A 23,090-nucleotide genomic window follows, 5' to 3' on the forward strand; every position below is an offset into this window, starting at 1 on the left:
GAACGCCTGCCCCCTTTCTCTCTCAGCTGCTTCCAGCTGCTTTACTTTGATTTCATGTTCCAACCTTAATTTCTCCAACTCTAACTGATCCGTCCCACTCGCTAGTACCTTTTCAGGGATATGTTCCAAATCCTCAGCTGTAAACACCTTCTTCTCAATGTAATACTGAGTTATGGCCTTTCGCACCTCCCGCTTTTTCATTGACGACCTCACCTCTGTGAGGCTTAACCCCTTCGCCAAATTTACCAAGTCTGATTTGGTGGCCGTCTCTAGCGCCCCCCAGAGTTGGGTTTACCATAAATTCCTCCACGTCCATCTTTGCTGGTTTCCCGTCTGGCTACCCGCATACCAGATCCAAGTTTTGACTTACAATCCCGATTCACTGGCCTCCCAATTTGGTGTCAAATCCTGAGACGAGAACCCCAATGTTGTTACAAACCCTGTAACTGGGTCACTTACCAGCAAAGATAGAGAGGTCCGTTGAAGTCTGATGGTACTATTTTTAAATGTTTTTATTTATAAAGGGGCACAAAAGTAAGGTTAATACAAACATTCAGATAATATACGTCGTCAATACTCAATCTAAAGCGTGAGTATACTAATAATCATCAATAAGAAGTAGCTCTATCGTTTTGTCTAGGGGTAAAAATATTGTCCGATGGGAAATATAAGTCTTTCAAGTTCATGCAGGCTTTTAGCCTTTTGGGGACCGCTGGGTTTCACTTGTTGGAGAGAGACAGATTTTTGGTGAGAAAAGAAACTTGCCAGTCTTTTGGGCGCAAACCGTTGAATCGGGAACGTGGGTTCCCCATTGTCAATTCGAAGTCCTTTTCAGTGTTATCAGCCACCCGTTCCCCAGGCAAGGGGAAACGAACCACACGTGGCTTCCGAATAGCTTCCCGTTATCACGGGAGCGATGAGTGATGGTGTCTCCTTCTGGTGCGTCGCTAGGGGACTGCCTCCTGCCACCCCTCTTTTATCTTGACTTGCAGAGTTGTAGATGTCAATCAAGGTGGGGTGATACAATCCCCACCCCACATTGCTCGAGGGTGTGCACGTAGCCCTGATAGCTGGCACGTAGCATAGGGTCGCAATCCACAAAGGTGTCTCCAAGAAACAATGGTCAAAATCCGTTGCGTTGTCTTTCTGAGGATTCTCTCTCATTTCCTGGGTCCAAGACCCGAATTAATAGCAATCTTGTGATTCTCAGGAAGGAGGGGGCTGGGATCATAACACTTGTATTTCCAGCATCTGCAGATTTTCTCGTTTGTCATTATTACTCAGTAGCTGCACTTGTCTTTTCCTTTTCCTTGCTGTCTGATACACCCCTCATTTTTTCAGCTGAACTTTTCTCTGTTCAATTTCTGCCCAAGGTTACCAACCTCCTGCCAGTTAGGTAAGACTTACCCCAGCAGCACCAGCAAACTTTCCCACAAGAATATTGATTCTGGTTCTGTTGAAAGACTCAATTTTCCACTCCCACAGAAATATTCCCAATTCCTCAGCAATTTACAGCTTTCTCTTCCACATGATCCTATTATCCACATATTCATGATCTACTTTTGTATTCAGGTGCTTATTACCACATGGCACTGACAGCAATCCAGATCATTACCAATGAAATCTAATATTAGATTTTTTCCCTAAACTTTGCCTGTAAAACTTCATCCCTCTTTCTACCTACAGAATTGGCACCAATATGAGCCATTCCTTCTGCTTCAAGATGTTCATGTGCCCATGATCTTCCACATGGAAGTGCATTCCACTCAACTAGGCTGCCCTACATGTCTCACCATCACTAATTATTTAGAAACAAAAGGAGTGTAACGAAGATCCGCCACCCACCTACATGACTGAATTGATGTCACACTGACAAACCAGAAGCCAGTGGCAAGATGCTCCATGGAGCCTATGCACCAAAACACTTTATCCATCAAGGCTGCACCCCAAGGAACCCTGTGTACGAACTTCACTTTTTAAACTCCCAATCAGCAAGAGGCAAGATGACTCATTTGTCACCTTCACCGAACAGGAGCATGAACACATTGAAAATAGATGCAAGAAAGAGTAGGCAATTTGGTTTTTCCGGCCTGTTCCACCATGTAATACAATCATTCTGATCATCTACTATTGTACCCTTTTCCCAATTTCTCCAGTTATAGCTTCATTCCTTTTGCATTAAAAATGTTTACCTCCTTCACTGGACTCCCTTTAATGACAAGAACTTCTGAACATCAGATAGGGCCTTGCCAAGGCATTGTACAGTTGAAGCTAAACATCCCTGATGATATACTAAATCTCTTTCAATGAAAACAAATATTCCAATCAGGTTCCTAACTGCTTGCTGCATCTGAATGCTTGCTTTTACCAAATGGTGTACAAGGACACTCCGGTCTCATTGAACTTTTTCCATTCAGATAAAAATCTGCCCTTACAGTATTTATAACCTTAGGTAACTTCATATTTATTCATTTTATTTCATATTGGAGCCTTTCCACATCCGCCTCACAACTCATGAAATGCCCTCTCCCCATTCCAACCGCCCGCCCCAAGGTCAACCCCACCCTCTCCTTTGCATTGCCTACAACTTGGAAATTAGCTCTCTCATCCAAATTATTTTTTAATGAATAACAAGGGCTGAAGCACTAATCCTTGCAGTGGCACTTGTGGGCACTGTGGGCTGCCCACAGTACATATACAGATTGTGTTGGCCATTGCGCTGATATACATATGATAAATAAAGCTAATCTTTATAATCCTTGCAGTGGCCCACTAGTCACAGCTTGTCACACAGAAAAAAATCTAATTCCGGCCGCCGCCTGTAAAGAGTTGGTACATTTTCCCCATGACTGTGTGCTTCAGTTACCTTCCATATTCCAAAGACGTAGGGATTAGGGTTTAGTAAATTGTGGACATGCTATGCTGGAACTGGAAGCATGGCAACACTTGTGGGTGGCCCCCATCACACAGATGGACTGTGTTGGTCGTTGTCACAAACAATGCATTTTACTATACGTTTTGTTGTTTGCATATACATGAAACAAACAAAACTATACTTTATAATTATTTTTCTGTCCTTTAGCCAATGATCCTTTTTCCAAAGAATAAGTAATTCCAAGTACAAAAAAGGTGACAACTGCTCCATCATTTCCAGCGCCCAAACACTCCTTTAAGGTGAAACTACTTACTTTCACTCTAATTTCACTCTATTTGAACGACTCAAAATGCAATCTTGTCAATGGCAGGCAGAGCAAACGCACATGGAATGATTACTTTCAGTTCACTGAGATAGCCAAGGGCTTCGAACATCTTGTCTTATCTTCATCAACAACCTGCTATTGTTCCAGATATATTCAAGGATAAACCTTGTTCCATCTGGTATTTCACAACCAGTTCATGAAACACAGATCATTATCACTATTTCCTACTCTTGGACACCGATGCCCTCTGTTGGTCAGGGTTGACCATGGATATTACATCCCGGCTGTCTACATGATACGAAGCCAGGGCAGTATGATACGGAGAGCAAGCTGTTGCTCAAGTAGCAGGCTCACCCTCTCCATGTAGCTGATGAATCCAAAGCAACAGCAGAGACTGATACAGATTGGTAGCAGCGGTGTCACAGAATTTGCCTGTCAAGTGTTGAACTCAACATAGGAATGCCTTATGATCTCCAGCTCCGGACTTTTTCCCCTTGGCATTTACTCCCGAACTCTTCTCATGAATGGGTATAGATGTAAGGTAGTGGATGGCTTGAGATCAGAGTTTTCCTTCCAGATGAGCTGTCAACCACAGCTGATGAGCCCCATCTGCCTGAAGCAACTGGTTTTAAGACGTCACCTTTGCCCCTTCGCCTGTTAGTATAAACATCTCTGCTGGGCTTACTGCTAAGCCACACGTGAAAGGCAGGAGCTGGACTTGGCTGTCAGAGGCTATTTGAGATGTGTGACATTGGGAGTATTTAATAGGTAGTGGGAGCATATCCCCACAACCAACTCTGGCAACCTTCATGCAGGTAATTATTCCACTGAAAATTAAATCGATTTTTCACAAGCCTTCACCTTCACAACCTTCATACATTTGCTTTGTTTTTATAATTATTTGAAATCAATTGGCGTAGAAAATATTCATTAAAATACTCAGCTTTCTTTGTTCAAGATGTAAAAATTGCACTATTCCAAAACTGCAAACAGATCATGAAGTATACTTTTCTCCCATGGTCTTCCATCACAGATTATGGAAAAGATCAGGATGGGGAAAGTCTATGAAAGCTGGATCAGGGTTGAGCGGTTGTAGATAGAGAAGTGTGGAGAGAATATTACAGGGTAGAGGTAATATACAAAAATAATATAATAAGGTAATATACAAAAGATTAAATTCTTTGAAGATGAGACAAAGCTTATTGATGAAGGTAGAGCAGTGGATAAGGTGTATATGGATTTTAGTAAAGCCTTGGATAAGGTTCCTCATGGAGCATTCATTCAGAAGGTCAGGAGGCATGGGATCATGGGAAACTTGAACCTGTGGATTCAAAATTTGTTTGCACATAGAATGTTGTAGATGGAGCATATTCTGCCTGAACACCAGTGGTATGCCATAGGGATCCACTGACCTGAATTTATTACTTACTTACATCCTTCATTTACATGAGGAGTAAAAATCTTCATGTTACGTCTCTGTCTAAATATACAATGTGCAATTTATAGTAATTTATAATAAATAGTACGTACAACATAAGTCAATATAACATAGAAATACAATTGTATTCTGGAATCGCTGCTCTTTATGATGCAGCTTAGAAAAATAGAGAACCATGGGTAACCCTAGATAATTTCTAAAGTAAGTACATGTTCAGCACAGCATTGTAGGCCGAAGGGCCTGTATTGTGCTGTAGGTCTTCTATGTTTCTATATGCACATAGATGACAGTAAAATGGATGGCTATGTGGGAGGGAAGGGTAAAGTTGGCCTTAGAGTAGGTTAAAAGGTTGGTTTCAACAGAGTGGGCCAAAGGACCTGTACTGTGTTGTTGTGTTCTATTTTCAATGTAACCATGGGTAGGTCAGAGGATAAATGGCCAACTACATTTAGTGATGAGATATAGATAAAACAGGAGTTCCCAACCTGGGTTCCACAGGCCTCTTGCTTAATGGTATTGGTCCATGGAATTAAAAAGGTTGGCAACCCCTACTCTAGAGGTAATTAAACCTCTAATGGTTTAGTATTCTGATGGTAGGTCATCTATCCACGTTTTCCATTTTCTCATACTTCCTTCATTTGCATTTCAGAATTCCAGTATTCAAACATCCTCCCTTCAAGTTCTTTAAGATTTACTCTGTGTTAACATCAGCAGAAACCTCTCCATTAACTTCTGACACTTACCTCACAGTTTCCCTCTATTTTTGCTTATAAATAGTCAAGTTAAAAGATTCAGCTTGTTTAACAACAACAGAATTCTACTTTAGCATTTCTTTTAAGAACTTTTAAATAGCCAAGAGTAAGAAATGGGAAGACCCAACACCCAAAGTAAGAGCAAGGGTGCAGCTGTCCCCATGTGGTCTACAGATGCCTGATATAAGTAAATAAAACATTTTTAATGGTTAGCTTTTTTAAAACTTGTTGAGTTTTCAGCTTTTCCCTCTGTACCACAATACTGAGGCCAGATAGACCATCCTTCATTTTGTCTGTTTCATTCATAGAGGCAACAATTATCTCAGGGTCTAAGCATATTTACAGATTTATAGTGGATATAATACATAACCTCAGTATTAATTACAAATGGAAAGAGTAAGACATGTAACAAACCATTTATGTTTTTGACTGAAAGCAGATTAGCCTCTGGATGATAATCCCATGAGCGGAACAACACTCACCTTGAGACTACATCTTCTCCATTCCAGCAAGTTAATCCATCAGAAGTCGCCAAGTCATTCAAACAGAGCTGATCAGCCAGGCCACCGTATAAAGCTCTATATAACCGCAGACTACTAATAAACTCTCTGAAACATACAAAAAATAGTCTCTTTAAAAATACACAACAACCTAGAGCTTGTGTGATTCATCATATCAGCAAACATGCAATGAAAAAGCACTTTGAGCTGGAAATAAGGAAGCTGAATTGAAAAATGACTGCTGGTTAAATTGGTCGAAAGATACTGTTGGTTTTCCTGGAACTGGTATTAAAGGCAGAATCCAATTCACAAATTTTAAATGAAATATTACAGCAACATTAATTTAACTGAGTTGCAAAAATTTACTTCCAGTTTTAGTGACTATTCTGCTGTAACCTGAATCTTTAATAATCAGCATCATGCACAGAAGCACCTGCTTCTATACAGTACGATGCTGTTAATGAAAATCAGACTGAAAGAGAAATACCATTACGTGGTATTGCTGCATTAAATGTCACAGTGATATGATAATATCCTGTAAATAATAAATATAGTCAGGGAAAAATGTAGCTTAAATTAGCTTAATTTAGTTAGATTTAAACTATTCTAATGAAAGAAACCATATAAGGGATTATACTGCAGACCTTCAAAGAAAGCATGTAGGAAGATCACAGGGGTAGAGAAAAAAGGGTTTTAACAAATGACAATTTTAACTTCCCTAAAATTGTGAGGGGCTGGAATGTTGTTAAGAGATCTAATTAGGCAAACTTTATTCATTATGGCCGTACTAAAGAAGAGGTTATACTCAATGGCCTCTGATGAAATTTGGCTGGCTAAATGACTAATGAATTAGTTGGGGAGCACTTTAGGATTAGTGACCATAACTCTATCAGCTTTAAAAGAGATATGGGAAAAAGATAGAACTAGTCCACAAGTTAAAATCCTAAATTGGGACAAGACGAAATTTAACAGCATTAGATAGGAACTTGCAAAATTTAATTGAGGTCTGTCACCAGATAAAGAGACATCTACTAAGGGGAATACTTCGAAAAAATGAAATGGGAGAGTTCAGAGCCAACATGATCCTGTTCAAGTGAGGGGCAAGGTTGTTAGAATTAGGGAACACTGGATGACAAGGGGTATTGAGGATCCAGTCAAGGAGGCATATGTCAGAAAGAGGCAGCAAGAGTAAAGCAAAGCACTTTAAGATTATTAGGGATGTAGAAGTCTACTTAACAAGGAAATTAGGAGGGCAAAAATGAGGGATGAGATATCTTTGGCAAATATGCCAAGAGAGAATCCTAAAAGATTCTAGAAGCATATTTATAACAAAAGGGTAACGAGGGAGGAAACAGAAGACCATATCTTTCCCTAAGAGGACCTATATGTAAAGCCTTGGGAGATGGGAAAGCTTTAATGAATAATCTTCATCTTTATTTGTCATCTTGATTTATATGTAAGAGATCTGTTTTCACTTTGACATGAAAGAATTTTTTTGTTGACCACTGTCAAAAAAAGCCAAATTAAATCCACTATGATTCAATGTTGTAAAACAATAAAACATGAAAATTTCTAAGGGGGTGAATACCTTTTATAGACACTTATTATACTTTGATAATACATTTACTTTGAACTTGGGAGATTTGAGAAGCAAAGAAATAATTATTGATGCCCCGGTAGAAATTTTTGTAATTGTATAAACCACAGCTGAAGGAACAGAAGACCAAAGAGTAACTAATGTTGTGCCTTTATTTAAGGGCTGCGAGGATAAGCCAACAAGTTTCGAGCAAGTATCAGCAGTGAAATTTTTACTGTAGAGGATTCTGAGAAAGAAGGATATATGCATCCATAAAAACAAGGACTGATTAGCGATAGAGACAATAGCATTGTGTATGGGATATCATTCCTCATTAATTTGACTGAGGTCTTTGAAGAGTTGACCAAGTGGACTAATGAAGGCAAGGCAGTAAACTTTGACTACATGGACATTAGCAAGGTCTTTGACAAGATCTCACATGGTAGATTGGCCTGGAATGTTAAATCACATGGGGTTCAGCGCAAGCTAAATGAAAATAACTATTGGATATAAAATTATTGTATTAATAGTCATTGAGTGCTGTTATTCAGATTGGGAACCGCTAAGAGTTCAATGCTGCGTTCCCTGTTGTTTGTATAAATTTCACATCATACAAGACCTGACTCTGATATATATTAATGATTTGGGTAAGAAAGGTTTTTTTATATGATTGGCAAGTTTGCAAGTTACACAAAAATTAATGTAATAGTGGGCAGTAAAGATGGTTGTCTAAGCTTACAATATCTGGACCAACCGGGAAATTTGTATATGGAATGACAGATGGATCTTATCTCAGACAAATGTGAAGTGTTGCATTTCCATTGGCATTGATGAGTTGGGCCAATGTGCCTGTTGCTATGCTATCTAACTCTATGACTGTAAATTTGCAAACACAGCTCAAACAAATGCTTGCTGTTCTGAGTTTGTTATACTGTATATTACCGAGAAAGCATTAAATAAATCTTCAAATCTCATTGAATCCGTTTGGTCTTGGCAAACCCAAGCATACATTTTAAATTGAGTATCTTTTAATTGTATGGATGTATATTAATCTCAAGAGGTAGTTTAACCATTTCCTTGGTAGTATAATTTTATACTCATAAGTGTAATTCATCTCATCACTCTCCTCAGTGTTTACTTTGGAAGTATTTCAATGCTTTTAACTTACACATTTTTGTAAACCATCTCAGTCAACATCTTTCTCAGAACTTTCTTTGAAAACGATCAACTAAATGTTTTCTGTACTGTACAGTTTTTTCAACTTACATTTAATAATATGACTACTTTTTACATTCTTTCACCAAATGATTATTTCTAAAATATCCTGTTACAGTCAATTAGCCATCTTCAGATGCTTTGAAGGTCTTGTCTCAAGTGTTCTCTTTGGTTACAGGAAAATAAATCTCATAGCCTTTCAACATTTGAAAGGGCTCCCTTGATACCCATATAAATCTTCTTCCCAAAAGTAAGGCAACACTGACACAGTTCTGGGCAGGTACTTTTTCCCCATTCTATCTACCACTTTTATTCTTCTTAACAATGATATCAGGCGTTTTTTTGTCATTATTTACCTTGAGTCAGTCTCTAGTGATTTTGTCTTTCCTTGTCAATAAAGAGTCCTACCTCCTCCCATTCATATCTTTCTTCCTCAGCACTGCCTGTCTTCTTACCTCACTGGCATCATCTCTCTATGTGTGCATTGTCTGCTTGATATTCCTGTGATTTATTTGACGCCATCATCAGCAATCCATTGACCCTCATCTAATTCCCATCCCCTCAAGCCCATTTTGACCTGGAGGCCATACTTGGAAATGAATCTGCACATCAACCATAACATACTAGCTACTACATTTAAGTATATAAAAAAGTTATAATTATTTCATTATTCTAAAGTAGAATGACCAGTTTTATCAATTGTTACCTAACAAGGATAAATATTTGAATACTGTGGGCAAACTTCACAAACTTAAAATTAGATCAAATATTTGATAATTTTGACAAAACCTAGGGACTGACAATTAAAAGATAGTTACTTTTCAATGTGAAAGAGGAGAATGTATTCATAGTCCTTCACCAACTGAGTGCTGGAGAGCTGACAGAGGTACAAGAATTAAATTCAAAAGCAGATATTGTTGAGATGCAACATATCTCTGAAATGAAGTTTTATGTGTTTGTATCCCACGTATCATTGATAAATTGAAACTGTACATGATAAACGTACTGCTCCAACCTTTGGGTTCTTTCTTAATTGTAAGTGGCGACGAGAATGGGATCTGTGACATTCAATCTTTTGTAATACATGTTCACATTTGAACAATGAGTATAATTGGGAAAGTTGAGGAATTCTGTAATTAACAATACCACTGGAATGTTTACGTCAAACATTTTGACTGCAAATGACATCACTGATTCCAATTTTAAAAAAGCCAGCATCTTGCTCAGTGTAAGCAGTCCAAAAATTTACAACATTGTTTTAAGCTTGGTGAGTCTCAATTTGCCCTCTTTGAATTCTTATGGAGAGCTTGTGAGATTAGTTGGGTCTCATTACAATCCTAAACCTTTTGGTTCAACATTCGTATTCAGTTAGAAGATGTACCAGTAGCAATGTTTTTTGCTGAATTAAGATATCAGACTGAATTTTGTGATTTTGCCACTGCTCAAGAAGACATGATATGTGATCGCTAGGTCATTGGCGTGCATGATGTTTGCAATCAACATCTCCTATTGGCATTATCAGAGCTCATGCTTAAGTCAGACTTTGATATTGCAAATGGCATGGAAGCGGCAGATAAGAATGCAGTTTTGTTGCAGTGGAAATTACATCACATACAACTGCCGCAGATTATACTCTAGGAATTATACTCTGGATTTCCATTGTTACTACTGTGGTGCATGTTCCCAGAAAGCCACTGATGTCAACACCAAGACTCTGTATGCCATACTTGCCAAAAGAAAGGACACAGCAAGAGTATGCTGATCTCAGCCTCCATCCTAACCAGGATGTTCCACTTTAGCACAGTACGTGGTGTTATGACCCCAGCCCCCTCCTTTGTGAGATTCGCAAGAGCCCTAGTCAAGGGGGGGTCAAATGACCCAAGAGAGAGAGGGAGACGTGCTGAAGACCACATTCCCCTGGGAAGCAGAATAAAGCGACTCTTTGACTATTGTCTCATGAAGACCACGTGTAAAGCCCTCGGGCAAAGTGGGCTGGTTGAGAGAGAGATTGACACCGGCGATCCCGTGAGGAAGTATAAAGGAGGGTCTTGGGGGGGAAGGACCCCTTCAGACGCCCCAGAAGACACGCTAGAAATCCTGAGACAGCGTTTTGATAGCGACAGCCGGTGGTGGGGTTTGTGTGCGTCTTTTCCTTGCCTGGGATTGGCAATGGAAGAACAGCTTAGCTACAGGGGAGGCCACAGATGAGTGTTCATTCCCCCCAACGAGGCTCCGACAAACCGAACTCCTCCAGGTTGGAAAACCACGGGTAACTGTTTAATCCCATCTCTCTCTCTCTTTCTAACAAAAGTGCACCAACGCGACACCACAACGACGGCAGCTGGTGGAACTGCAGTGACCGAAAAAGACTTTTAGATATCCAGTAAACAATATATATCTACATTACCCCTAGACAACGATAGAGCTTATTTCTGATTGATTATTACTATACCTGTGCTTTAGATTGAGTTGTGACGACGTATATGATCTGAATGTTTTGTATTAACCATACGTTTCTGCCCCTTTATAAATAAAAACGTTTGAAAATAGTAGCATCAGGCTTCAGTGGACCCATCTATCTTTGCTGGTAAATTACCCGGTTACTGGGGAACGTAAAAGTGGTTACTGAGCCGGACGGGTTCATAACACACTCAGATGGTCTAGGTCAGGTCCTCCTCTATGGATGGTTTTAAAGATTAACGTAGACCAATTTTCCTTGAAATTGTCACTGGATGTGCCATTACTCTGTGCAGTGAAAAGACATGGGTAGATATGTTTGGCCCTGGCTCTTACACCACCGCATTACAGACTGAGGACTTACATGGGGGAACAGCTACAGCTGCTTGGTTGTGGCAGGGTTCTTCTGTGGCAGCTAAAATATTCTCAAGCCCGTTAGCGAAAATCTTAGAAATTATTTTAGAATCCACATTTAATAAGGAAATTGGTCTGTAAGAGGTACATTCAGATAAATCTTTTTCTTTTTTGGGAATTAATGAAATTGATGCTTCATAGAAAGTTTCCGGGAGGGTCCCAGAGGATATAGAATCAGTGAAAATTTGGCATAAATTAGGTGTAAGTATTTCAGTAATGTCTTAAAAATTTCTACTGTAAATCCGTCCAGTCCCAGAGCTTTACCTGATTGAAAAGAGGATATAGCCCTTGCTATTTCCTCTCGTTTAATAGGCACATCTAATGTATTCATATCTTGAATAGAAATTTTGGGTACATTCAATCTTTGCAACAATCTATTCATAAAAGTAGTGTTGTCTGGAAAATCAGATTTATAAAGGTTAGAGTAAAAATCCAAGAACACCTTATTAATTTCCTGACAATCTGATGTTTCAGTTCTATCAGTTCTTAGTATTTTCAAAATTTGCTTTCTAGCCATAGTTGCTTTAAGTTGACTGGCCAACAGTTTACCTGACTTATCTCCATGTATAAAAAATTGACTTTCAGATTTCAAAAGTTGCTGCTCAATGGGAAAAGTCAAAAGCAGATCATGCTGTGTCTGAAGTTCCACCCTTTCCTTATATAGATCTTCACTAGGTGTTACTGAATAAACTTTATCTATTTCTTTAATCCTGTTAGTAATCACTAAAAGCTGCACTTTTGCTTTCCTTCTTAAAGCTACTGAATATGAGATTATCTGTCCCCTAAGAAAAGATTTCATCGCATCCCAAATAACCAAATTTGACATACCTTCAGTTGTACTTAATTCAAAAAATAGAGAAATTTGCTCTTTAATAAAACTTACAAGTGCTAAATCATGCAGCAGTGTAGCATTTAATCTCCACTGAGATGCATTCCGTATATTATCAGGGATCTTCAGTATTAGTTTCGTGGGTGCATGATCCGACAACGCAATGGCGTCATACGCACTGTCAGCAACAAAAGGCACCAATCGCGTATCCAACAAAAAATAATCAATTCTTGAATATTTATGATGTACATGTGAAAAAAAAAGAAAAATCCTTATCTTTACGATGGAGAAATCTCCAAATATCGACCAAACCATATTCTAGTAAAAAAGATTTAATACAGGTTGCAGCCTTATTAGGAAACCACAGATTGGTTGATGACCTATCAATCAAAGGATTGAGACAACAGTTATAGTCACCACCCATGATCAACTTATATTCATTTAAATTTGGCAACACAAAAAATAACCTCGTAAAAAATTCAGAGTTATCTACATTTGGTGCATACACACACACCAAATCCACCTTTTGACCACATAACAAACCAGTAACGATTAAGTATCTTCCAACTGAATCAGAGACGGTATTAAAATATACAAAAGGGATTTTAAAATTAAATAAAAACAGATACTCCTCTAATTTTAGTTACTGATGAACAGTGAAACTGAGAGTCCCTCCAAAATTTAAAATAACGGTTTTCATCCTCCCTACAGATATGGGTCTCTTGTGCAAAAATAATATCAGCTTGGAGTATTTTTAATTTCGTAAAGATCTTTCTACGCTTAATAAATTGGTTCAAGCCATTCAGGTTCCAAGAGGTTATTAATTTTATTAACATCCATAATAAGTCTTTAAGATTTTATAAAATAAGTTAGTGTGCTGGCACAGACCAAACCCGCAGGGAAGAACAAATTATAGATTCAATCAGAGAGAGAAAAAAACAACATGATTGACAGGAAAACCTCTCAGGGCTGCCCAGACGAAAAAGCCTAAACTAATAGCCCCACCGCTCTCCCCCCAAAGCCCGAAAACCATCCAATAGGTGGACAGCATGCTAAACTAAAATCCCTAAACTCCTGTCTCCAATAGGCAGACTCTTTTTTAAAAAGTTATACGCTAACACTGCTGACTGAAGACTCAATAACAGATAAAGAAATAAACTAATTCCAAATATTTTGATATTATGTCTAACAGAGGTTAGAACATAGTTAACAGCGGCCATCTTAAATTCATTTAATAAAAATTGATCATATATTCAAAAAAAATAGATCCAATCAAATAATGTTACGACTAGTGTTAAACTCTTACAAATCCTAAAGGAAAAAATAAAACAGCCAAAACGATGTCTGGGCAGACATAAAACGTAGATTAAACTTTCAACAATCCAGCTACAAATGACTCCCAGCTAAGCATTAAGTGTTTAAGTCGCTTGCAAGACAGGCTTAAACTTCTTTATAAATTTCCAAGCCTCTTCTGGGGAGTCAAACCATTTTGGGTGAGCGTTAGGCGGGGAGATTCTCAAACGAGCTGGATAACGCAAAGAGGGACAACAGTTCTTCTTATAAAGTTCAGCCATCACTTCCCAATATTTAATTCTTTCTGCATAAACTTCTGGAGCAAAATCTTCAACTATACAAATCTCTACTCCATTATAAATTAGCTTCCCCCACTTCCTAGCATCTCGAAGAATTGCTTCTTTAGTAGCAAAGTAATGCAAACATAAAATCACCAGGCAAGGTTTCATCTCCACCGAAGGCTTCGGGCAGAAGATTCGGTGAGCTCTATGTATCATTGGAGGAGCTTCGGGTATCTCACTAAAAAGTGAGTATAGCATATTCATAAAAAACTTTAGTGGCTCACCGGTTTCCATGTTTTCAGACAAGCCCAGTATGCGTAAATTCATCCTATGACTTCTGCTTTCCAGATCAATCGTTTTTTCTTCATTCTTAATAATTCCGAAGAAACCTCAACAATTTTCTTTTCCATAGTAGATATGTTTAATTCTTGTTCTTTAATCACTTGATTCACTGTCTCCTGTTTTCTTCCAATTCTATTATTGTCCTTTTTAAGCGTTTGATATTGAAATTCCAGATTCCTCAAAGATTCCTGGACAGCAGAGATAGTTTTTTTCAAGCTTTTCATTAGCATTCGTCAGTTTATCAATCTTAGTATCCACCATTCCGATCCTGGTGTTAATATCTTGCATCAAAGAAAACATTCTTTCTGAAGTAGAGACTTCGTCTACCTCCTTTGTTTGTTCAGTTTCAGAAACAATTTTGCCACATCTTAATTTGATTCCAGTTCGGGTTCCAGCCATTGTAATTAAATCATAAATCCTTCACTAAAAGTAATAGATCTTCAAAGTTTAGACAAAACTAGCAGTGGAAAGTAAGTTGTAAAAAGGAGTAACGCCAACACACATCTTACTCCATGGGGTGCCGAGAGGAGACTCCACAGGTGCCTTTTGATACATGAATATCCTTGTGAGTCAGAACTTCCAGACGAACTGGTACTACGGGTAGACTGGGTCAAAGCATCTCCAATGACTACTTCTCAGGTAAAAGGAAAACCTGAGTGAGATATAACGTTGGCACAAGTGAAAAGGTACATAGAAAATGGATGGCCAACTAGCATCCCCGAAACTGTGCTACCCTATGCCTGACGTCAACACGAGCTTAGTATCTACAATGGTTATTGTACTGTGGGGAAGTTGTATTGTAATTCCTACACTACTACGGTCCCCTATCCTGGAAGAGTTACATTGTGCACAACCAAGAACAACACATATGAAGGAGCTAGCCTGGAATTACATTTACACAAGGAAATCTGCAGATGCTGGAAATTCAAGCAACAAATTTCACCACACCTTGTTCCAATTCCAACCTCACTCCTTCCTAATGCTCTGCTCTCCACTCCCTCCACACCAATCCTAACCTTACTATAAAACCCACTGATAAGGGGAGCGCTGTTGTAGTCTGGCGTACTGACCTCTACCTTGCCAAGGCACAACAACAACTCTCTGATACTTCCTCGTATTTATCCGTCGATCATGACCCCACTAAGGAGCACCAGGCCACTGTCTCCCACACCATCACCAACATTATCAGCTCTGGGGATTTCCCATCCACTGCCACCAACCTCATAGTTCCCACACCTCACATTTCCTGTTTCTACCTCCTACCCAAGATCCACAAAGCTGCCTGTCCAGGTAGACCCATTGTCTCAGCTTGCTCCTGCCCCACCAAACTCATTTCTGCATACCTTGACATTGTTTTATCCCCCCCCACCCCGTTCAATCCATTCCCACCAATGTTCGTGAACATTCTCACGCTTTGAATTTTTTCAATGATTTTAAGTTCCCTGACCCCCACTGCCTTATTTTCACCATGGACGTCCAGTCCCTATATATTTTCATCCCCCACCAGGAAGGTCTCAAAGCCCTCTGCTTTTTTTTGGATTCCGGACCTAACCAGTCCCCTTTTACCACCACTCTCCTCCGTCTAGCAGGTTTAGTCCTTACTCTTAATCATTTCTCCTTTGGCTCCTCCCACTTCCTCCAAACCAAAGAAAGGTGTAGCCATGGGCACCTGTATGGGTCCCAGCTATGCATGACTTTTTGTTGGCTTTGTGGAACAATCCATGTTCCAAGCCTATACAGGTATCTGTCCCCCTCTTTTCCTTCGCTACATCGACGAATACATTGGCGCTGTCTCCTGCACGCATGCTGAGCTCATTGACTTCATTAACTTTGCCTCCAACTTTCACCCTGCCCTCAAATTTACCTGGTCCATTTCCGACACCTCCCTCCCCTTTCTTGATCTTTCTGTCTCTATCTCTGGAGACGGCTTATCTACTGATATCTACTATAAGCCTACAGACTCTCAAAGCTACCTGGACTATTCCTCTTCCCACCGTGTCTCTTGCAAAAATGCTATCTCCTCCTCGCAATTCCTCTGTCTCCACCACATCTGCTCTCAGAATGAGGCTTTTCATTCCAGGATGAAGGAGATGTCTTCCTTTTTTAAACAAAGGGGCTTCCCTTCTTCCACCGTTAATTCTGCTCTCAAACGCATCTCTCCCATTTCACGCACATAGGCTCTCACCCCATCCTCCCGCCACCCCACTCAGGATAGGGTTCCCCTTGTCCTCACCTATTACCCCCACTTTCTGCTTTCCGCAGGAATCGCTTCCTACGTGATTCCCTTGTCCATTTGTCCCCCCATCCCTTCCCACCAATCTCCCTCCTGGCACTTATCCTTGTAAGCGGAACAAATGCTACACCTGCCCTTACACTTCCTCCCTCACCACCATTCAGGGTCCCAGACAGTCCTTCCAGGTGAGGCAACACTTCACCAGTGAGTCAGCTGGTGTTGTATACTGCGTCCAGTGCTCCCGGTGCGGTCTTCTACATATTGGTGAGACCTGACGCAGACTGGGAGACCGTTTCGCTGAACACCTACGCTTTGTCTGCCAGAGAAAGCAGGACCTCCCAGTGGCCACACATTTTAATTCCACGGCCCATTCCCATTCTGATACGTCTATCCATGGCCTCTTCTACTGTCGAGATGAAGCCACACTCAGGTTGGAGGAACAACACCTTATATACCAGCTGGGTAGCCTCCAACCTGATGGCATGAACATTGATTTCTCTAACTTCCATTAATGCCCCTCCTCCCCTTCTTAGCCCATCCCTTATTTATTTATTATTCATCCCTCCCCTCCTTTTTTTCTCTCTCTGCCCCTCTCACTATCACTCCTTGCCTGTTCTCCATCTCCCTCTGGTGCTCCCCTCCCCCTTTCTTTCTCCCTAGGCCTCCCGTTCCATGATCCTTTCCCTTCTCCAGCTGTGTATCCTTTTTGCCAATCAACTTTCCAGCTCTTAGCTTTATCCCTCCCCCTCCTGTCTTCTCCTATCATTTTGGATTACCCCCTCCCCCTTCCACTATCAAATCTCTTACTATCTTTTCTTTCAGTTAGTCCTGATGAAGGGTCTCGGCCCAAAACATCGACTGTACTTCTTCCTATAGATGCTTCCTGGCCTGCTGCGTTCCATCAGCATTTTGTGTGAGTTGCTGTAATTACGTTTGGTGGCCAAAAATTGATGAAGGCATTGAGCAAATTGTTTTGTGTGTGCGACCCATGCCAGCAGTCTCCACCTTTAAACGCTCCCATACCAATAGTTCCAAGGCGAAGGCCAACAAAGTAGTCGAGACGTTTATACCTAGACTACGCAGGTCCACTGGATAGTCATTATAGCACTGATAGTCATTGATGCACATTCTAAATGGATTGAGGCCAAAGAGGTGAAGACTTCAACCAGCTGGACAATGACAAACATTTTACACACACTATTTTGTATACATGGAATCCCCAATACTGTGATAATGGTCCTACATTGAAAAGAGAGGAATTCAAACTATTTCTGCAAGACAATGGAGTTCGATTGCAACACATACCCCCTTATCACCCATCATCGAACGGTATGGCTGAAAGAGCTGTTCAGACTGTCAAGCAAGGGATACAAAAGTTGAATGGGGTCATACACACCAGGATCGACCGGTTTTTGTTCCGGTACTGAATAACCCCACAAACCTCAACAGGTTGCCTTCCCGATTGGATTTATTGTGCCCGGAGTCTGAAGATCGAGTAAGAGACAGACAAAAGGCAATGAAACTGCCGTACGATTCAAATACAGAACGTCACAACTTTGAGGTGGGAGGCTCAGTTTAGGTTTGCCACAATCCTAAGATGAAAGGAGAAGTTGTGGTGAAAGAGGGCCACCAAGCTATTTCAGCTCTTGCGGTTGGTAGTGTATGGCACCGACAACTAGACCACATCAGGGGATGGCCAGGTGAATCCCTCATTCCAGAACAAGCTGGTGAACAAGATGGGTCAGCTTCACAATGTACTGAAGCAGACTCCCCAGCTGGAAGTATTGAGTCCGGACCAACACTCAATTCTGGGGTTTCAGGAATGTGCGGATCAGAACAGACCAGAAAACCACTGGCATATTTTCGGGCTGGTTTCACATACAAACTTACGGGTATAGAAATGTGACTGCTTGTTGATCTGTCATGTGACATCATGTCTTTGGTCAATTTTGCGGGCTTGTCTATCAATTAAAATTTGACTTACTAATTCTTTCTGTGTGAATGGGTTCATGGTTTCCAGATGATTATGAGTCAAGCAGACCTAGCCAGCAGCATTGGGCATGGTAGACATTCTGTTCCAACCACTGGGTTCTTCCTTAATTGTAACATTCCCTGCAGAAACACTTACTTCTTGGGATCCTTTTGTAGAAACCTGGATATATTTATACATTCCTTTCCTGCATTGTGGAATGCACCTACTCCACTACATTTTTTTTTGTTCCTGAACTTGCTTCTGCCCACTGCTTCTCCTTACACAGACTACTGTCTCTGCTTGTCCTTTAGCGCTCTTTCCTCTGCCCCCTTTCTACCCCAGACAACTTTAAAATGCAACCCCCAGCTGGATTTTAAAATTCAGCACAGCCTTCTCACTGCTCACATCTTTGGTGCAAATACCAATTTGGATGTACTTTATCCACTGTATTCAAGGAAGTTCCCTGACAGTTACACCACATATTAGTTCCATTGCTTGTGAGATATGTATTGTCTGTAGCTCCTAGTATGTGATATTTGGCCTAATTTCAAAAGTTACACAGTATAAAATATCATATTTTATTCCAATTACAGCCAAGATCTATTCTGAATGGACAGACTAGGGCTATGTTATTTCGTTAACATTGCTATCTGGTCACCTGCCTTTTGAAACTGAGTGACCAGAGGATCTCAAACTTCTAGATACATATAGATAGCTGGTTTCTCACTGAAGCGGCCCTTTGCTCTCACGTGATGAGTTGCTAAAGACGACAGTCAACAACACTATTACTGTCCAATGGTCACACATCTGCACCCTGATCTGTCTTGATTCTTGTGCTCTAAACTGTCTGTGAAATCTTGGTCAATATTATTTTCAGAATTAATGCAATTACTGTATTCATTGCCATCCTGGGCATTTGATTATGTGTAGCAGGTTTCTGGTTTTCAAATATTTCAGATGATGTGAAGTTGAAGGGTTTTAATTTTATTTATTTATCCTTGACCACTTATCAAAGGAAAGCTAATGTGAGGGAGTGAGATAGTTTTCATATGCAACTAAGCCCATTTTCATTAATCATCTTGTATTTACTTGGGTTATGCTTGTCTACTTGCTCAGTTTGTCCGAGTCCCCTTCAGGCCTTTACAAATCCCCTCCTTCCTCACAATTCCACCTCATTTTGTATCATCAACAAACTTTGAAGTATGATATTTTGTCCCCTCTGTCAAATCATAGAGACAGAAAATGTAAAAAGGCACTTCAGACCAGAGAGTACAGGCTGACCATCATACACCAATTCCACTTTATTCTGCCCTCACTCCCATTAATTATCAGCCACAAAGAGCAGCCGATTAATCTACCAACCCACATCTTTGGAGGACTGGGGGAAACTAGGGCACCAGAAAATAAAGCATATAGTCACAAGCAGAATGTGCAAAATTCACCTGGCACCAGGCATCAGGATTGACAAGGGTCACTTGAGCAACAGCATTGTCATGCTCCAAATTGTTATGGTAGTTTGTGAACAGCTGATGCCCAAAGGACATAGGGCAGTACTACACTATTCAGACTGTCAATCACAGAAAAGATCCCTGGTTTTCTCCCCATAGCTTGCCTTCTGTTTAATAACCACTTCTCATAGACATAGAAAACAGAAAGAGTTGCTCCTTTGGGTATGCTCCACATTCAACATAAGCATAGATGAGCATACACTTCAATAGAGTTCCTACCCTCCCCTTGTCCCTTTAGCATTAAGAAATACATTTACTTTGTCCTTGAAAATATTTAACGACTTACACCACACTCCCCTACATTCTGCTATCCTGCCTTCTGTGTGAAAGAGGTCTATGATTTCACCACTGGGTGAATTCCTGATTTCGGTCTATTTTGTGAATGAAACAGGTTTCAGACTCTCCAGCCATCAGGAACATTCTTCCTTGCATAAAGTTTGTCTAACCCTGTTTGAGTGTTAGATTTCCACAAAATTCTCACATTAAGATTTATTGAATATTATTTTAATCAACCCATGCATCAGTCTGTCTATTCCCAGAAAGCAGTCTGCTAAACAATTATTACACACTCCCCATGGAAAGAACATCCTTTCTCAGAAAAATAGATCTAAGCTGTGTACACAACTGAAAGACTTCCAAGCTCTATATAGCTATAGCAGAGCATTTGTGTTCCAGTCCTCAAATCATTTTAAAATCAAGGCCATTTGCATTCATAATTCTTACTGCACTTTGGGTGTACTTTCATTGATTCCAACACACAAAGGCACCCAAATCTTCTTTTCCCAATCTGTCATTATTCATATAATAGATTGCACTTCTGGTTTAGGATGTCTCTAGTGAAACTCAGCGGCAATTTGCTGGTGGACAGTGAAACAAAGGTAACAATTAAATACTTCCTTCTCTTGGTAAACTATCACCGCAAACAAGAGCATGTAACTTCTCGTTGGACTTGGTGGTGAGTTGATGCAGCAGAACTGAGGGGAAGCAGCGAGGTGAGGAGAGACCTGAAGTTTGATCAATTTAAGTGCTGTGCCGAATTGGGAAAGTCCAGTGCAGGCTGAATTGAGGGAGCAGTGTCCAGGCCCAAGAGTGTAATCGAAGCAACAAAACCTGATGTTTCAAAGACAAGTTAAGTGCTGGGCTAGATTGAAAAGGTCAGGGTGTCGAGGCGACAGACAGACAGGTTTAGCTTGCAGCTCTGCAACGTTCATTCAGCTCTGCACTGAACTGAGTCTGTGCTTCGTGTCTGTGGGCGGTCTCTCTTTCGTGGACCATTTTTGAACATTATTTGCTTGCTTTTATAGTTTGCACAATGGGTTTTTTTCACTGCACACTGGGTGTTTGACAGTCCTCTTTTTTTTAAATGGGTTCTTTTGTGTTTATTTGTTTTGTGGCTTCCTGTAAGGAGATGTATCTCAAAGTTGTGTAATGTATACATACTTTGGTCCTAAAAGTTCACAGTACATTTATTATCAAAGTGGATAATGCCATGTTTCTCTATGCTAAGCAGCATCTGCCATCCACTTAGCTTCTCACCCAACTAGTCAAAATCATTTGAAAGCCTCTTTGCATTCACTTCACACACTTCCCCATTTTCCTGCTGTGTTCAGTATATAACAGTTGGTTAAGGCATTCTACAGGAGCAAAATTAGGCCACTGAGCCCATCAAATCTGCTCTACCGTTCCATCATAGCTAGTTTATCCCACTAAACCCATTCACTGCCCTTTCCCCGTAAAATCTGACGCCCTGACTAATCAAGAACCTGTCAACCTCCACCTTAAGGATACCCTATGACTCAGTCTACATAGTTGTATGTGGCAATGAATTCCACAAATTCACTACCTCCAGGCTAAAGAAATTTTTCCTCATCTCGCTTCTAAATGGAGATCCCTCTATTTTGAGGCTGTACCCTCTGGTCCTAGACTCCCCCAGCAAAAGAAGCATCCTTTTCATATCCATTTGATCTAAACCTTTCAATATTTGATAGGTTTCAATAAGATCCGCCCTCGTTCTTCTAAACTCCGGCAAATACAGGACCAGAGGCATCAAATACTCCTCATATGTTAACTCTTACATTCCTGGGATCATTCTCGTAAACCTCCTCTGGATTCTCTCCAGTGCCAACACATCTTTCCTTTGATAAGGAGCTAAATCTGTTCCTAATGCTCCAAGTGCAGTCTGACCAATGCCTTATAAAGCCTCAGCATTGTATCCTTGCTTTTGTGTTCTAGTCCTCTCAAAATAAATGCCAACATTGCATTTGCCTTCCTTACCACAGGTTCAACCTGCAAGTTAAATTTTAGGAAATTCTGCATGAGGACTCCTAAGTCCCTTTGCACCTCCAATTTTTGAATTAACTTCCCATTTAAGAAACAGCCCAAGTCTTTATTCTTTCTACCAAAGTGCATGGCCATGCACTTCTCTACACTATATTCCATCTGATGCTTTTTTGCTCATTCTCCCAATCTGTCTAAGTTCTTTTGCTGACACCCTGCTTCCTCAACATTACCTGCTCATCCACCTATCTTCATATAGTCTGCAAGATTGGCCACAAAGCCATCAATTCCTTCAGCCAAATCATTGAAATAAAATGTGAAAAGTCAGCCAATCTTCTATCAATGCCAGTATCTTTCTTATAAAATAATTAGTTTTTATCTTGTTAAGCAGCCTCATGTGTGGCACCTTTTCAAGGGCCTTCTAAAAATCCAAATAAACAGCATCCATCAAACTCTCCTTTGTCTTTCCTTTCCATTATTTCCTCAGAGAGTTCCAACAGATTTGTCAGGCAAGATTTCCCCTTAAAGAAACCATGCTGATCTGGCCTACTGCTTCCAAGTATCCAGAAACCTCATCCTTAATAATAGGCCCCAACATCTTACCAACCACTGTTGGAAAGCGGTTCTCAATCATACCAATGTTTACTCTCAGCAGCATGTGTTCTAAACTTGCTAGCTAACCTGCTGCATCGAAGCTTATCGAAAGTCTTGTGAAAATGCCAATACAGTACAATCATAGATGTTCTCTTATAAGACCATATGAAACAGGAGCAGAATTATGCCACCTGGCCCATCGAGTCTGC

The 23,090-nt window shown here is 40.3% G+C and overlaps 1 protein-coding gene across 6 annotated transcripts in view; it reads right to left on the reverse strand.

The window, feature by feature from the left end:
• LOC140715301 (glypican-5-like) overlaps positions 1–23,090 on the reverse strand; it is an 864,157-nt gene that overhangs the window by 701,600 nt on the left and 139,467 nt on the right. For 5 of the 6 annotated variants that reach the window (XM_073027280.1, XM_073027291.1, XM_073027329.1 and 2 more), the window contains exon 5: positions 5,873–5,998. The exons of the other annotated variant lie outside the window; for it this stretch is intronic. In XM_073027280.1, coding sequence (XP_072883381.1) covers positions 5,873–5,998 — 126 coding nt within the window. The remainder of the gene's footprint in view (positions 1–5,872; positions 5,999–23,090) is intronic. 6 annotated transcript variants of the gene reach the window in all.

Source organism: Hemitrygon akajei, chromosome 2, assembly GCF_048418815.1.
Source record: "Hemitrygon akajei chromosome 2, sHemAka1.3, whole genome shotgun sequence".
Taxonomy (NCBI): Eukaryota; Metazoa; Chordata; class Chondrichthyes; order Myliobatiformes; family Dasyatidae; genus Hemitrygon; species Hemitrygon akajei.